The 17,841-nt window shown below is 49.1% G+C and overlaps 1 protein-coding gene across 4 annotated transcripts in view; it reads left to right on the top strand.

Moving 5' to 3' along the window:
* PDE9A (phosphodiesterase 9A) overlaps nt 1–17,841 on the top strand; it is a 100,144-nt gene that overhangs the window by 61,366 nt on the left and 20,937 nt on the right. For 2 of the 4 annotated variants that reach the window (XM_082459160.1, XM_082459159.1), the window contains exons 5-7: nt 6,327–6,381; nt 7,279–7,349; nt 15,021–15,105. In XM_082459160.1, coding sequence (XP_082315286.1) covers nt 6,327–6,381; nt 7,279–7,349; nt 15,021–15,105 — 211 coding nt within the window. Of the gene's footprint in view, nt 1–6,141; nt 6,213–6,326; nt 6,382–6,686; nt 6,759–7,278; nt 7,350–15,020; nt 15,106–17,841 lie in introns of those variants that run through there. The other 2 variants (XM_082459161.1, XM_082459162.1) reach the window with 2 other exon arrangements.

Below are 17,841 nucleotides of genomic sequence, written 5' to 3' on the forward strand. Positions count from 1 at the left end.
TGCCTGTGCCCTTTCGGAGGACATCAGATTTGTTGTCACGGGTGGCACATGGGCTGAGGTGTAGCTATTACGTGGACCGGAATACCAGTGTCCACGCCTTGGACTGAGCTGGGAGCAGGAAGGTATGGGATGAAGTAGCAAGAAGCGTTATTACTGCTTGGGCTGGAAATTAAATTTCAGCATCAAAAATCCTATAATGCTCAAAGGAGCCCACCTCAAAAGTCCAAGGGAAAATTCCCCCTTAACTTTTTCTTTCCATTCTATCTATTAAATTTTTTATTAAACCGTTTAAAATGATTATAGAGTCACATACAGTTGTAAGAAAAAAGGCAGAGAGACCCAGGCACCCTTTACCCTTTTTCCCCCAGTGGTAACATCTTTCAAACTGTAGTAAGATATCACCCCCGGGCTGTTGACACTGATGCAGTCCAGATACAGAGCATTCCATCCCCCCAACGCACGAGCCCTCCTTTTATAGCCTCCCCCAGATCCCTCCCTTCTATTCCCCGCCCCTCCTTAACCCCTGGCACTCGCTAATCTGTTCTCCATCTCTATATACTTTTGTCATTTCAGGAATGTTCTATAAATGCATTCATCCAGTGGGTGAGTTTGGGGATTGACTTTCTTCGCTCAGCATAATTCTCTGGAAATGCATCCAGGTCGTTACGTGTATCCCAAGTTCAATCCTTTTTATTACTGGGTAATATTTCATGGTGTGGCCGGAATACAGTCTGTTTATCCATTCATCTATTGAAGGGCATCTGGGTTATTTCTGGTTTGGGGCAATTAAAAATAAAAGCTGCTCTGAACATCGTGTACCAGCTTCATTCTCTGCCCCAGAGGGCAATTGCTAGGTCATACATACAGTAGTTACATATTTAGATTTTTTAAGGAATTGCCAAACCATTTTCCAGAATAGCTGTACCGTTTTACATTCCCACCAGCAATGTGTGAGTAATCTAGTTTCTCCACATCTTTTCCAGTATTTGGGGTTGTCACTTTTTTTTTATTTTAGCTTTTTTGATAAGTGTGCAGTGATATTTCCGTGTGGTTCTAATTTGCATTTCCCAGTGACTCATGTAGCTCAGCATCTTGTCATGTGCTTGTCAACCATCTATATATTCTCTTCAGTAAAATGTCTGCTCGTGTGTCCTGCCCATTTTCAAATTGGGTTGTTCTGTTTTTCACTGTTGAGTTGTGACAGTTCTTTTCATCGTCTATATTCAAGTCTTTGTCAGATACGTGGCTTGCAAATATCTTTTTCCCAGTCTGTAGCTTTTCATCCTCTTAACAGGATTTTTCTCAGAGGAAAAGTTTTACTTTTGATGAAGCCCAGTTTATCAGTTTTCCCTTTTATGGATTGTGTTTTTGGTGTGAAGTCTGAGAACTCTCTGCCTAGCCCAAGAACCTGAACATATTCCCCTATTTTTTTTCCTAAAAGTTTTATAGTTTTCTATTTTACATCCAGGGTCCACTTTGCATTAATTTTTATATAAACAGTGAGGTTTAATTCGAGGCTTATTTTTCTGCCTGTGAAAGTTCAATTGCTCCAGCCCCATTCACTGGAAAAACAATCTTTCCACCATTGAATTGCTTTTGCCCATTGGTCAAGCATCAGTTGGGCGTATTTGTGTGGGTATCATTCTGGGTCCTCTGTTCTGTTATCTGTGTCTAACATTCCACAAATGTCACAGTCTTGATTATTAGCTATGTAATAGGTCTTAAAATCAGATAGACTGATTTGTCCCATTTTATCTTCTTTTTCAAGATTGTTTTAGCTATTCTGGTTCCTTTGCATTTTCATGGGAATGTTAGAATAATCTTGTCTATTTCTACAAAAAATCTTGATGGGATTTTGATAGGAATTGTGCTAAATCTATATATTAATCTGGGTAGAAGTGACATCTTTACTATGTTGAGTCTTTCAAACCATGAAAATGGTAGGTCTCACCATTTATACATCTTTTTTATTTCTTTCAGCACACAGCTTCCCCATATGCTTTGTTATATTTACACTTAAGTTGTTTGAGCTTTTCTAAGTGTTTGTAAATGGTGTTGTGATTTTAATTTCAGTGTCTCCATGGTCATTGCTAGTATATAATCAATTTTGTATATTTATCTTGTATCCTGTGACCTTGCTGAACTCACTTATCAGTTTTACTTTTATATTTTGCTGAATTCTAATTGCTAATATTTTGTTAAGGATTTTTGCATCCACATTAACGAGGGATATTGATTTGTAGTTTTCTTTTTTTGTTGTCTTTGTTGGATTTGGTATCAGGTTAATACTAGCTTCATAAAACGAATCGGGAAGTGTACCCTCCTCTTCTGTTTCCTAGAAGAAATTGTTCAGAATTGTATTACTTCTTCTTTAAATGTTTGGTAGAATTCTCCAGTGAAACCATTTGCACCTGGAATTTCCGTGGGGGGAGTTTTTAAATTAGAAATTCAGTTTCCTTAATAGATACAGACTGTTCAAATTACCTATTTCATATTGGATGAGTGTAATAGTTCATACTTTTCTAGGAATTGGTCCATTTTCATCTAGGATGTCAAAGTTATGTGTTTAGAGTTGTTTTTAGTGTTCCCTTGTCCTATTGATGTCTGCAGGGTCTCTAGTGCTATCCCCCCTTTCATTCCAAATATTGGTGATCTGTGTCTTCTCTCTGTGTTTCTTAGTCTTGCCAGGGATTTGTCACTTTATTGATATTTTTAAATAACCAGCCCTTTGTTTCATTGATTTTCTGCTTGTTTTTCTGTTTTCTATTTCATAGATTTCTGCTTTTTATTATCTCCTTCCTTCTGCTATTGTTTTAGGTTTATTTTGCTCTTCTTTTTCTAGGTTCTTAGATTATTGTGTTGAGGGTTTTCCTCTCTGCTAATGCAAGCATGTAGTGCTATAAATATTCCTCTCAGCACTGCTTTAGTTGTGTCCCACAGCTAAATTTTGATGTGTTGTATTTTCATTTTCATTCAGTTCCATGTCTGTTTTTATATCCCTTGAGACTTCCTCTTTGACCCAGGTATTACTTAGAAGTGTGTTGTTTAGCTTCACAGTGTTTGGAGATTTTCCTGCTATCTTTCTGTTACTGATTTCTAGTTTGATTCTCTTAAAAGTCAGAGACCATACTCTATATGGTTGCAGTTCCTTTAAATTTGTTGCGGGTTTTTGTGTGTGTGTGTGGACAGCATATGGTCTATTTTGGTATACGCTTCGTAGGCACCTGAAAAGAATGTGTGTTCTGCAGTCGTTGACAGACTTTTTTTTTTTAACATATTTTTATTTAAATTTATTTATTTATTAATTTACTTATATTTGGCTGCATTGGGTCTTCATTGCTGCGTGCGGGCTTTTCTCTAGTTGCGGCGAGCAGGGGCTGCTCTTCGTTGCAGTGCGCAGGCTTCTCATTACAGTGGCTTCTCTTGTTGTGGAGCACGGGCTCTAGGTGCGCGGGCTTCAGTAGTTGTAGCACGTGGGCTCAGTAGTTGTGGCTTGCAGGCTCTAGAGCGCAGGCTCAGTAGTTGTGGCGCACGGGCTTAGTTGCTCCGTGGCATGTGGGATCTTCCCGGACCAGGGCTCGAACCTGTGTCTCCTGCATTGGCAGGCGGATTCTCAACCAGTGCACCACCAGGGAAGCCCCTGTTGATAGACTTTTAAATATATCTCAAGACTTTGAGACAGATCACTAACTCTTGAAGGTTATGTGATACATTACTTTTTTAAACTTTTAAAAATTTATTTATATATTTTTTATTGGAGTATAGTTGCTCTACAATGCTGTTAGTTTCTGCTGTACAACAAAGTGAATCAGCTATATGTATACCTATATCTGCACCCTCTTGGACCTCCCTCCCCTCCTCCCCCCATCCCACCCATCTAGGTCATCACAGAGCACCAAGCTGAACTCGCTGTGCTATACAGCAGGTTCCCACTGGCTATCTATTTAACACATGGTAGTGTATTTATGTCAATCCTAATCTCCCAATTCATCCCACCCTCCACTTCCCCCACCCGTGTCCACATGTCCGTTCTCTACATCTGCGTCTCTATTCTTGCCCCGTAAATAGGTTCATCTGTACCATTTTTCTAGATTCCACATATATGTGTTAATATACGATGTTTGTTTTTCTCTTCTGACTTATTTCATTCTGTATGACAGACTCTAGGCCCATCCACATCTCTACAAATGACCCAATTCCATTCCTTTTTATGGCCAAGTAATATTCCGTTATATATATGGAATATATATACATCTTCTGTATCCATTCATCTGTTGATGGACACTTAGGTTACTTCCATGTCCTGGCTATTGTAAATAGTGCTGCAGTGAACATTGGGGTGCATGTGTCTTTTTGAATTATGGTTTTCTCAGGGTATATGCCCAGTAGTGGGCTTGCTGGGTCATATGGTAGTTCTATTTTTAGTGTTTTGAGGAACCTCCATACTGTTCTCCATAGTGGCTGTATCAATTTACATTCCCACCAACAGTGCAAGAGGGTTCCCTTTTCTCCACACCCTCCAGCATTTGTTTCTAGATTTTTTGATGATGGCCATTCTGACCAGTGTGAGGTGATACCTCATTGTAGTTTTGATTTGCATTTCTCTAATAATTAGTGATGTTGAACATCTTTTCCCATGCCTCTCGGCCATCTGTATGTCTTCTTTGCTGAAATGTCTATTTAGGTCTTCCGCCCGTTTTTTGATTGGGTTGTTTGTTTTTTGATTTTGAGCTGCATGAGCTGTTTGTATATTTTGGAGATTAATCCTTTGTCAGTTGCTTCATTTGCAAATGTTTTCTCCCATTCTGAGGGTTATCTTTTCATCTTGTTTATGGTTTCTTTGCTGTGCAAAAGATTTCAGAATAAGTGATCTAAAATCCTGCTGAGTTCACCGAGGAGGGCTGTAAAACCTTCTCTCTGGTGATTCTTGTCAGTGGAGTCACCATCTTTCTTCCCTGATAGGTGTGGGCCTCTCTGAAGGATAGAACTTGGATCAGCTCAACATATGGCTCAATGAAGTTTCCTGGCTGACATTTTTACTCTTATATTTCCAAGAGATACAGCAAGACATTGTTTCCCTTCTTCTCATCAAGTCATAGAATGCTAAAGCCAGAGGAAACCTTGGGTCATCTGGTCCACCCTTTCTGTTGGCAAGTGAAGGAATAAGGTCCAAGAGGTTAATTTAGATTAATTTTTAAAATATTTTTATGAAATTAACATGTTTGTTATAGAAATGTATTAGATATAGAGAAACAAAAATAAGGGAAAAAGTGTATATATAATCTTACAACCAAAAAGCAACCACAATTATTATTTTGGAATGTATCCTCCCAAGTTTTCAGAAATGGGATCACACTGTACTACCATTTTTTTTTTCTTTAACAATAGACATGAACATTTTCCAAGGTGTTATTCCTAATAGCAGAATTTGTTTCCACAGTACAGATATACCATCATTTATATGCTCTAAGTGATGTGCATTTGATGGGCATATAGGCCGTTACAGTTTTCACTGTGTTAAATAACATTGTGATGAACATCTTTCTCCTAGAAACGAAGACACTAGATCATTTTTAGCTTTTCAGCCCTGTTGTCAAATTGGATTATCAAGGTTTCTTGTTTGTCTGGACAGGCTTGGTTTGGTTTTGACGTGCGTTGGTTTTAGAGTCAATATAGAAGATGACATGAGTTCAGGAGGAGGCCTTGTTTAGGTCCCCAGCATTTCAGGGCGTGAACTAAATGGCCATCTGGATCCAGGAGGAGAACCCTCCCTTCCTCAGAGGGTGGAGTTGCTGGAACAGTGCCGTGCGGTCTACACCTTCCTATGAGGCATCCCGCCTTGGGCCCGGTCAGGAAACAGGAAAACAGGCAGGTTATATTCAGCCTGGGACCTGAACCTTGTAAAACCAGCCACCCAGCCCGGTTTTATGTGCCAGGCAACAAAGGGACGAACTTGCTCACCCCGCCTGCTTCCTCTCCCTGGGCCCTGCCGTGAGAGCACTGTCTGCACTCAACATGTGCCTTGAACTCGCTTTGTCATGGTAATCGCCCCCGTAAGATGGGCCAGGGCACCACATGAAAGTGTCCCGTATTTCGAGACCCAGTCCTGCCTGTTCTTTGTGGCTGGTGCTGAGCGCGGGAGGACCTCAGCCCCGCTCACTCTGCCCAGGCACCGCTGAGGGCAGTACAGGAGGGAAAGAGCATCCCTCCAGGTACCCGGGTGGCGCCCTGGCGCGGCGTTGGCGCCGCTGCCCGCAACGTGCGGTTTCAGCCCATGGTCCGCACAGCGTGCCCTTTTCCATCAGTCTTTCTTTCTTCGTCTGCAGAGAAAGAAGAATTGATCCAGAGCGTGCTGACCCAGGTGGCAGAGCAGTTCTCAAGGTACAGAACCTTCTAGATACGTCATCTCCAGACCTGGGTGCTTTTTCTCTTCATGGCTGGGGTGGGCCACTTGCTCTGAGGCTGTCTTGGCCGGCAGGCTCTGATACATCACTCGCCCCCAGAAGCTGCCTCCCCAGTGGAATCCTTTGGGGACTTACGTACCTCAGCCAGCTTGGATGGGGTCCAGGAAACGCTCGCCAGGTGCCACAGACCATGTCAAGCGGGTGTTTTCAGAACGAGGGCCCGTGTTGCTGGTAATTTTCCCAGCTGGCTCTTCTGGGGCTAGGACTTCAACCTACAAGAACTGACAGCTTTCACAGAGATCCTGTGCAGCTATGCGGCTTCCTCTCCGTTCTAAGTTATCCTGCCGGTTCTGGGTCAGTGCTTTCCATTTCCCAGTTACCTCGCTGCGGCACCTTACTGCCCGAGGGTAGTTAAAATGGGGAAAGGCCGTTGGGTATTTTCTTAAAGCCCAAGAGTTGTTGAACTGAATGGGTTGGAGCCCGGAGAAGGGCGCATCAGGTCCCCTGAGGTGGTCTGTGCCCAGCAGGGCAGGGTGTGGGGCTGGACCATGCCTGCTGTGAGCAGAGGACCCGGTCCTCCCTGGAGAGCATCTGCTCACTGCCCACGTATGGGGAAGTAAGCATACCTGCTCTACATTCCCATCTTGGAAAATACACCTTTGAGATAATTCAAGGGTGTGTCTTTTTCCTCCTCCCCCTCACCGCCCCCCCCCAACTCCCATGAGTTCCTTGAAAGCAACTCCTCTGTTCGAGCTCCTCACCAGCCCACCTGTAGGCCTCACCACGGCAGGGAGTCAGCAGATGTTGGCTGAACCCATTTTAACTTGGAGAATTTGATGAGTTATGTTGTTTTGTTTTGTTTTTTCCTTCCTAGAGCATTTAAAATCAACGAACTGAAAGCTGAAGTAGCACATCACTTGGCAGTGCTAGAGAAGCGCGTTGAATGTGAGTGGCATGTTGATTCCCTTTCGCTGATTTGTCTTTTAACCTCTGTTTAACGTAACCACTTAAAACCGTGGCACTTGGTGATGGCAACGGAGGTGAGGCTGACAGCAAATGTCTTTTCTTTGGGAAATGCGCGAAACTTACCTCTGAAGTTAACAAGGGCTAGAACAGTGATGAATCTTAAGTGTTTTATTTCTATTTTAAAAGTAACTCAGTAACATGTGGCGTGTTATAAGTGCCATCTTATAAGTATGCAGTAATTTACAACATGGTACTTATGATCGTAGCACAGCCCCTGGGACAGGGTCTCTTCAGTGCAGGAGAGCACAGAACGAAACCGTGAGCCCCCTAGACGTAGCCCCCTCCAGAGAAGAACTTCTGCAGAATAACTTGTGTGTGTGTCTTCTTACATAAATGAGAATGCATCGACCCATACTCTGTGGTGTCACAATTTTGGGGGAGGATGTCTACTAAATCATTACCGAGTCTTGATTCAGTGACCAAATAGCTGAAACTCTGGGAGGAAAACAGCTTCCAGCCACTCACCCTTTGTGTTCCCATCCATCAAATAAGGAACAAAGCTTGAATTCCACGTGACCCGCAATTCCCCATTCAATGCACAACGGGAAGGCTCTTTGTCAGTGTCAAGGCCAAGGTTAATGGCTCATGGTCACCACATTTACTGACTTCCGGAATGAGTAAACAAACTCCAAACCTGAGGCCATCAGGGTCATGGCATCACAGACTCTACCTGGCTGACTCACTGAATGTCACTTTTCATATCTTGTAATGAATTGCTTGGATTTTTTCCAAGAAAAAAAATTCAGGATCATGTCCAAAACCAATTCACCTAAATAACTTGAATCATGATTTATATAGTTACCCTTTTCAAAGTATGGCAACATTTTTAAAATCCATTTGGTCGTATCACCCTGGGAGCTTTGTTTTTCTCCCCCAAAAATCATGGTACCCAGAAACTGCTGTGAACTTAGTTTTCTGGGAGTGGTGCTGATACTTTAAAAATAAAGGGGTTGGAATATAGCACATTGTTTCTGCTGGATGTTTTTTCAAAAGAGAGAGCTTCATAATAAAGAAACTTTGGTTTGGGTAAAAAAATAAAATCCATTTGGTCATTAGAGCTTTAGAACAGTTTTGTTTTCCCTGTTGGTGATGAAGGAGCCACCAAGAGATTAAGTGACCTGCTCAAGTTCATTCAGCAAATTGGAAAAGTAAATAAAACTGGGACCAGCCCCGGGGTCCTGGCGGGGCTGCTCTCACCATCACCTTTCTCCATGGGGGGCCAGTGCCACAGCGGGGCGGGGAAGGCCTGAGGATGCAGGTTAGAAGGCAGCTGTGACAGCTGGCCTCGCGGCTACAGCCGCAAACACTGGTCATGGCTGCCCTGAGCAGAAAAGAGGTTTTGCCCTAAGGGATTGGGGGAGCTCCCCTGGGTGTCAGGAGGGCTCAGGACCAGGGCTCAGTAGCTCTGCAGCAGGAGCGATGCCCCAAACCCCACATAGAGCTGATGCTGTGAGGATGCCGATCTGGTGGATCTGAGCCCCAGATGTACAGTAACCCCCCGGCACCCCTAGATCTGTGCTTGGACCCCCATAGCCCCTGTGGCCACTGCTGCATACATCAGGCTGCTTCTCTGTACACGAGCTACAGATCCAGAGTCTGGACAGAGCTGGATCATGTGCCCACACCCTCGCTGCAAGGATGGCCAAAGAAAGCAAGTGTTAGTGTCCTGTGGCTCTCATGACAAAGCACCACAAACTGGGGCGCTTAAAACAACAGAAATGAATTCTCCCACTGTCTCGAGGCCAGAAGTCCGAGATCAAGGTGTTGGCAGGGTCAGTTCCTTCTGGAGGGGAATCTGTCCCAGGCCTGCTCCAGCTTCCAGGACGCCCATGGGCCTTGGCGTGTGGCCTCATCACTCCAGGCTGCCGCCGCCTGCACATGGCCTTCTCCCCTTGCATCTGCATTCAGGTCGTCCTTCTATCAGGACACCTGTCTGTGGATTTAGGGCCCACCCTCACCCAGAATGATCTCATCTCGAGATCCTTTTTCTAAACAAGGTCACACTCTCATTCTGGGGGTCAGGATGTGAGCCTGTCCTTTACAGGGGCACAGTTCAACCCACTGCCATGAGCGTTTGGGGTTTCCATCTTCTGCCATGGGCGGCAAGCTCAGCTTCCCACCAAGCCCCATAGAGTAGGGAGCTCTCTGGACGTGGGAAGGGGTTCAGCCAAAGAACACAAAAAACATTCACTGCCGGCTCACCACCTACAATCACAGAGATGAACAGTCATACAGTCCCCACCTGGAGAGCAGATGCCCGGGGGGGTGGGGAAGGGTGGGGGGCGACAGGTGCCTCCTGCTTCGTCCTCCTCTTCTCCGGCTCCACTGACCACTTCCCCCCGCCCCACACGGAAGCCGGCTCCAGTGCCGCCATTCCTTGGAAACAGGCAAGTTGAAGAGGCCATTAATTAATTCTCAGAACTCCTACAGAGAGCTGTGTCGACTTCAACTTGAGAGGCTTCCAGTATCTGGCCGAGGGGACAGCAATCAGGCCGAGAAGTGTTTTTATTTTGCCTTCAAGTGGCTTGTGGATTGAGGACCATTAAAGGATGGATCCCCGATGACCTTCTCCCCAGCATGTCCTTGCCCGGAATCCTCCAGAACTAGCTCGCATCTCCTCCTGGGGCTCTTGTGTAAATCAGATAATTCATGCACATGCGCATAAATTACCTGGAGGATGGCATCACCCCTTCATCCCCCAGCTCAGGCTCACTGCACAGATCAAAATTACTAGTGTTTTTACTAGTGGTATTAATTTCTAGCACCAGAGACCTGGGCACTGAAGGAGTGGGATGGAGAGAGCTTGGAGGTTAGGGTTAGGGTTCCAGGAGCTGCGGTCAGGTGGCCAGGTGTGGGCAGCGGCCTCCCCCCATGGCCCACTTTGGTACCTCTCCCTGCATCAGCCCCCGGCCTCCCCACCTCCTCCTGGCTGCCCGCTGCCCACAGGAACGTGGCTATGGGGGCCCACGCACCCCCGGAGGTGGCCCTCATCCTCCTTGAACTCCATCTGGCTTTGGGCGCATCCTTTCCTGGCGCTTGCGGCTGACCGCTCCCCGGGCTCCACCAGCCTCTGCGTTAGCGCGAAGGTGGGCGTGGTCACCTCACCTGTGCTGAGCCCCGGGGGGTATGAATTCCTGAGAGCCGCCCAGACACAGCAATCAGGGCCTCCCCCAAAGACATCGCAGGGACCTTGGAAATGGACAGGGGAGGCCTTTTGAGGACAGGGGTTCTGCAGCTGGACCTCTCCCGCAGATCATTTGGGGAACTGGTCATCCCAGCCACTCAGAAGGTCAGCCCTGACCCTGCAGAGCTGCCAGAAGCAAGCCGGCCTGTGCTGCTGGCCTGGGAAGGCTGCCGGGAATATGGCTGCCAGGCTGCTCCGCTGAGCCCGGCCAGATGTGGACACACATACACAGACACACAGACACACACAGACACACACACACACACAGACACACACAGACACACACACACACAGACACACACACAGACACACACACACACAGACACACACACACACACAGAGACACACACACACAGAGACACACACACACAGACACACACAGACAGACACACACACACGTAAACACACACAGAAATGTAGGCACATACACTCGCACACATACACGAACCCCCATGTACATACACATAGAAACACACACACACGCCACGCTCACGCACACACACACTTTGTCTGGTATGTGCGAGCTGTTAGGAGTCGTTCTCTGCTTCTTGAATTCAGAGGCACCAGCTAGAACTGCCCATCTGTAAACCACATTACATCGATTTGACTTGTTTTCAATGGAATTTCCTGCTCTTTTTTTTTTTACCTTCTCAAGTGTATAATTCTTTGGAATCAAATGTAGATTTTGCCATAGCTCTTAATTCACCTTAAAAGCTTTCCTTCCTTTTCTACGAAATGTTTTCCTTCTCCGGGAGGCTGGGGACTCGCTTCAGTGAGAAGCCACTTCCTAAACACAGGGCGTCCAGGGCCTCCCCTCACTTCCCGGCTGGAGATGGACCGTCCAGGGGCGCCCCTCCCTCCCTTCCTTCCTTGTTCGCGGAAAGGGCCCAGGCACCCTGCGGTGGGCACAGGGCAGTCCTGCCCCTGTTCGGCCTTTGTCCCTGCCGGGGCCTGGCCCAGAACCTACAGACTAGAGAGCTGGCCCCATGGGGCAAAGTTTACAGCCGGGTCGTGCCAACAGCCCAGAAGACTGAAACCAAAGCTTGCTTTTCTTTTTGTCACTGGGGAAATGTGCTTTACGCAAATTCTTTACCAAAGTCCTTGGAGGAAGTGCTGAAACCCGAGGCTCTATTCCTACGTGGCTGTAAACAACTTGCAAAGCTCTGCAGCCTAACTAGGGCCTCGCCTGCCCACAGCCGGCCTCTTAGGAGAGCCCAACGGGGCAGGGGGAGAAGGGAGTAGGACAGAGCTGCCTTCGTGACCTGACCGTGACCGTGCTGTTACTCGTGCCTGCGGAGGCCCCATCCCCGAAGCCAGTGTCCCTCTTAGAAAATCATTCTTAAAGGTCCTCCAGGGTGGCCGTGACCTACAGAGGCCCACAGAACCCCTTCTAAAGTCTGAGGGAACAGCAGTGCCCAGGTGGCGCTCACACTGCCGGTCAGCCTGGGGCTGCGGAGCCTCTGCTTTAGTTTGGGGTTCTGGTCCGTGCCCGCCTGTGCTTAAAGTTTGAGACTGACGAGTGGGAAGCTGACATCCGTCTGAACCCTGAGTCCTCCCTGCTGTCAGTGCAGGACCTGGGGGAGGCCCAGCTCGGACGGCCTTCTCCCTCCCCCAGGATCTTCCGCAAGGCAGCCTGGTGTCCAGCAAGGCCTGGGAGCGGCAGCCCTGCGTCTGCTGGTGCCTGAATCCGCCGCGCGCTCTCACTGCCTCCTGGCTTCCTCCCGGCGGTCTGGCTCTTTAATCCCGTGACGCATTGTTTTTCTCTTCCATTGATTAATGCACTTTTGCCATCTCATTACGCACTATCAATTTCCTTGGCAACCAGGCTTTATTTCATAAACATCATTGCGGTAAATTCAATCATTCCGTGTTGCCCAAAAGGCTTATTCTTAACATCACCCCCAATAAATGGCCAAGGAACCTGATCTACATCAATTTCAATATCCACACAATCAAACACCAGGCAACCACCAAAAACCATGAGCTAGGAGGCAGCTGCTAACAGGAGCATCCTTGACTTGTTGATGATGGAGAAAAGCAAATGAGAAAACATGATCCCAATTCTGCCTTTTTTAAATTAAGAAAGATAAATAGATACTTAGATTGCATGGGGGCGGGAGAAAAATGCCTGGAAGGATACACACCAATATATACAATATTAAATGAGTTCTCTGGGCCAATAGGATCATGGATAAATTTTTTTTTTTTTTTTTGGCTGCATTGGGTCTTTGTTGCTGCGCGTGGGCTTTCTCTAGTTGCGGCGAGCGGGGGCTACTCTTCGTTGCAGTGCATGGGCTTCTCATTGCGGTGGCTTCTCTTGCTGCGGGCTCTAGGCGCACGGCTTCAGTAGTTGTGGCATGCAGGCTCAGTAGTTGTGGCTCACGGGCTCTAGAGTGCAGTCTCAGTAGTTACGGCGCACAGGCTTAGTTGCTCCGCGGCATGTGGGATCTTCCCAGACCAGGGCTCGAACCCATGTCACCTGCATTGGCAGGCGGATTCTTAACCACTGCACCACCAGGGAAGTCCCATGGATAAATTTTTAAATACCCTTCTTTGAGACACTCTGTATTTCCTCCATTTTCTACAATGATTATAGGTTCTTTTGTATTCAGAAAAGTGATGCTGGAAGCGTAAAGAATGGTAACCGTGGACCCTGACAGGCAGGGCACCGCTACCCTGTTTGGACTCTATACTGTGTGCTCCATCTCTTCCCCAGATGGATCCACTTTTTGGATCCAAGTCTATGCCACATGCCGGGTCTCTTCTCCAGATCTATTCAACTTTCCGAAATTTTCTGCCCTTCCCGTGTTAACAACCCGTTCCTGGGCCCCTTCCTGCCACTGATGATGAATCTACCATCTGTCCCAGCAGCAGACCCGCAGACACAGCTCCGCGGTGGTCCTCTCCTCCTCGGGGTAAGCGTCCTGCAATGGGACGGAGGCCGAGAAATGCCTGGGAGGCCGCGCACCCCTGGTCCAAATGCAAACCGTAAAGGGTGTGTGCTGATGTGCTTTTTCTTGGAAGAGGACCCACGGTTTCATCCACCTGCTAACGGGGTCCGCGATGCAAGAAAGTGCTGAGCGCACCCCACCCCAAACGAGGGTGTGGGCTCTTGGTGGAAGCACGAAGTACCGATGTCAAGTTCCCTGGCTCCCCCACCTCGCTGGTCCCGCGTCCTGGTACAGGAGGGCGGAGATGGTCTTTGAGCGTCTCCCTTGGCGTCCCGCACGGCACAGAAGCAGCAGGTCAGCGGGACCAGATCCGAGTATCAGATCCTCCAAATTCCTGCCACTGGACGGAAAGAAGCGATGGTTTCACACAGTCTTGCCCCCGCTTGGCCCCGACAGTGAAATGTTTAGAAAACCCGCCCAGGGAGGTTGTGGTTCCTGGCGGGCCGCCCGGGGGCTCGGCGCTGGGCGGATTCCCCCAGCCGCGAGCTCCAGAGCTGTTGACAATTCCTGCGGGTGGGAGATGGATGGAAGCCCGCGGAAGTCGCTGAGTTGCTTTGTTTTTCTTTTAGAAATCATCTGCATTTTATTTTTAGCCATTTTCCGAGCCACTTGATGAAAAGGGGAATGAGTGGCATCGTGGGTAGTATCTTTTTGCATAAAAATCGAGGTGTGATTACCAAGTAACAAAGCTAATCTTTTTTCTTTCTTATGAACTGACCCTAATCTGAAAGCCGTTCCAAAACTGGCAGCGTTTCTGAGCTAAATATGCACCTGCCAGAGTGAACATCTTGAAGTTGAATGCTAGCTGGCAGGCGTGAGCGCCAGTTCATCCTTTGATGAAAAAAAAATAGTGTTCTGACTTAGGGGACCCCGTACTGCAGGACCCTGGGAATTCGACCAAGCCCAGGTTCTGCTCGTCCTTCACCTGGCCTGATCATTTCTCATCCGTTTCAAGTCAACACGTCTCCTGGTTAACGGCTCTACCCAGGACCTTAAAATGCAAAACTTTCACCTTAACGAAATTTTCCTCCTTGCTGGGAAGGCGGTGGTTTTGCTCCCCAAGCCCTTCATTGCATTTTCCTACCCTGGGAACACGTACCCCCGTTTTCTTTTGGGGATAAAAGATCCTCTGTCCCGTGTCCTCGGCTGGCGCTTAGGGGTACGGAGAAAAAGCAAGAAGTAGGTGCGGGAAGAGTGGAGATTCAGGAAGTGGGGAGGGGGAGGGGCTTCTGTCCTCGAGGGCCCATGTGGGTGAACGTGAGGAACAGGCTGTGGTTGAGCTGAGTGAGGGGGGAGGCCTGAGAATCAGCGGCGCAGGCAGGAGTGGGAACCAGCATCTGAGCCAGCTTCCCCCCGACCCCCGGGGACATGGGAGCCATGGGTGAGCCTCTAGTTACCAGCTTCCCATCCTCCACGTGTATCCATGGTAACCCCCTTGTTTCTCTTGGTCTCCAGTGGAAGGACTGAAAGTGGTGGAGGTTGAGAAATGCAAGAGTGACATTAAAAAGATGAGGGAGGAGCTGGCAGCCAGAAGCAACAGGTAAGGTCTGCGCTGGGCAAGCCGCGGCGGGCAGCCAGGGGAGAGCTCTGCGCGGCCATGTGGAGCCGGAGGGGGGGGCCCTGGGGTTTTTTTTTCCCCAGAAGCAAAGCTGGAGAATCTGGGGTTCAGCTCTGGCTGGGGTGGGCACCGTCTGGGATTTGCTTTTCAATTACACAGCTTTCTTATCCTAAAAGAGAGTTTATGGCAGAGGGAGGCTGGGAGGATGACTTCACAGAAAAGGAGAGTGATCTTCTTGCAGATCAAAGTGTTAGGATTCACGGCCCCAACTTGAGCAAAGTTGGCATCGATTTTTTGAAAAGGGGAACGATAAAAGGAGTAAGGCCTTTGGCTTCCAGGGGACGAGTGTCCTGATGTCCCGGAGGCCCCAATCCCGTGCGGACGTCCCCATAGCACAGAGCGGTCCGTCAGGGGAGCGATGCCACGTTCTGGACACAGAAATCACTTGTCCCACGGAATAAGGGTCCCTCCACAGATGCCCCTGGAGAGCCAGGGTGAGGTGGCCCAGGCTGCCGAAATCCATGAAAAACATGCCCCAGGCATTTTTTGGAAAGTGGGGCTTGGGCTACAGCCAGACCCTTTGCCGAAACCGTGGTTAAAGCAGATGCTCAGGTCAAGGGCAGAGATGCACCACGTCAGCCACGACGATGCTGGATGTTGCACGCATGGAGCGCTTGCTGTGTGCGGGGCTGTACCGAGTGCTCTGCTGGCGGGACCAGCTTGCACCTGTCTGCTCTCCTGCGTTGCTTCACGCCCGTGGTCACCCGTCCAGAGACCGCATGGTGACGGTGTGGCCCGTCACCCCCGGAACGCCACGCCACTAAGGAGGCTGAGGTGACAGCTGGGGCTCAGCGGGATTTAACGGGACTGATGAACCTAGGAAACGGCCCTGTGTAAGCGCACCAAATTGTCTTACGAGGCCACCCAACATCTTGAAGATCATTTCCTAACTTTTCAAAATTGAGGGCAACCTGCTTCCTGCAGAGTGGGGCTGCATGCAAGGGCCTTCGGTGCAGCAGGGGAAGGGGAAACTGGTGGTCGCAGGGGAGGGGCGGGGCTGGCGGCCTCAGGGCGGGCTCGGGGACTAGCCTGACGGGCTCCGAGCCTGTTGGTGCGTGTCTTCCGGGGACCACGCCACGTTCGTGGCCCGCTCACTTGTCAAGTATTTTGGACTTCGGGATGTCTCATCCCATTGGATTTGGGGGAAGTCGGGCAAAGGAGTTCGTGACGACAGGAAATTGTGAGTGAATAATTCGTCCTCACCGTCCCTGAAGCGGAAGGCTCTATGGGGTCAGGAGACAGAGCCCTCACGTGACCCAGTGAGAGCCCTGGAGCTGCCCATGCAGACGCGCGGCTGGGCCCCGGCTCAGCAGCTGGAAGGAGGCCCCTGGTCACGGGGTCGTCCTCGGGCTCCGGATATGGACGGCTCAGCTTGCCCTCTGGCTGCCACGTGCTGGACCTCCGTCCTGTGGCCAGTCCTAACGCCCAGGGGAGAAAAGCTAATTAGCCAGGCCCTGTCTCGGCCGCTCTGCGACCAGCCTCAGACTGGCGGCCCATGGCCGAGTGCCGTGTCTGCTGTGGCGAGCGGGTGGTGCCCCTGGGCCCCGTCCCCCACGTTCCCTCTGTAGGGTCCCCTCACCCATAAACACGCTGCAGGCACACAGCCCACAGAGCCCTTGCAGGAGGCGGGGTTTTGGTTTTGGTTTTGTTTTGAGGTGTAGTTGATTTACAGTGTTAGGTTAATTTCAGGGGCATGACATAGTGATTCAAAAGCAGAAGGTGTGTTACAATGAGGCCTCTCATCCCTTCTCAGATGATTCAATCCTGCCACCTGCCCAGAGCAGCCAGGCTGAGTCAGGAGCCCCCGCCTGCTGGTCCTGCCCCACCGGCCGTGTGGCAGGCGCCCTCCGCCGCCCCTTCTGGAAGAGCCAGGCTGGGGCGGGGGCAACGTGATGCCCCTGCTGTGCTTTCTGGCGTGCACTGCCCTGCGGGTCAGGTTGCAAGAGGAAAAACAGAATTTCGTTCAAGTGGTATTAGTTTCCTGTGGCTGCTGTAACAAAGCACCACAAACTGCAGGGCTGAAAACAATAGGAATTTATTTTCCCACAGTTCTGAGGGCTAGAAGTCTGAAATGAAGGTGTCAGGAAGGCCAGGCTCCCTCTGAAGGCTCTCGGGGAGAATCTGTTCCAGGCCTCTCTCCCAGCTTCTAGGGGTTGTCAGCAATTCTTGGGGCTCCTTGGCTTGTAGAGCACCACTCCAGTCTCTGCCTCTGTCTCCACGTGGCTTTTTTTTTGTATGTGTCTGTCTCTGTGTCCAAATGGCCCATTTTTAAAAAGACACCAGGCATATTGGATGAGGGGCCACCCTACTTGGTGTGACCAGTCTTAACTCATTACATCTGTTACAGCCCTATTTCCAAATGAGGTCACAGTCACAGGTACTGGGGGTTAGAACATCAACATATGATTCTTGGGGGACACAATAGACCATGTGGAGAAGACCTGCCCGATTTCAGAGCACAAGGGAAGCAAGATGTCACCTGCAGGCACCCGTCGGGGGCAAAGTGGGCAGAGCCGGGGCTCATCCAAGTAATGAAGCCTCTTCCACGCCTGCCCCCCGCGCCCCCACAAGAAGTATCAGTACATTTTTGGAACTCACAGTGCTGTGATCCAAAGAGGAGCCTTCCCTGTGCCCCAGCCGCTTCCAGAGCCATGTCTT

The sequence above is a fragment of the Balaenoptera physalus genome (assembly GCF_965194825.1).
Source record: "Balaenoptera physalus genome assembly, chromosome: 4".
NCBI classification, from domain to species: domain Eukaryota; kingdom Metazoa; phylum Chordata; class Mammalia; order Artiodactyla; family Balaenopteridae; genus Balaenoptera; species Balaenoptera physalus.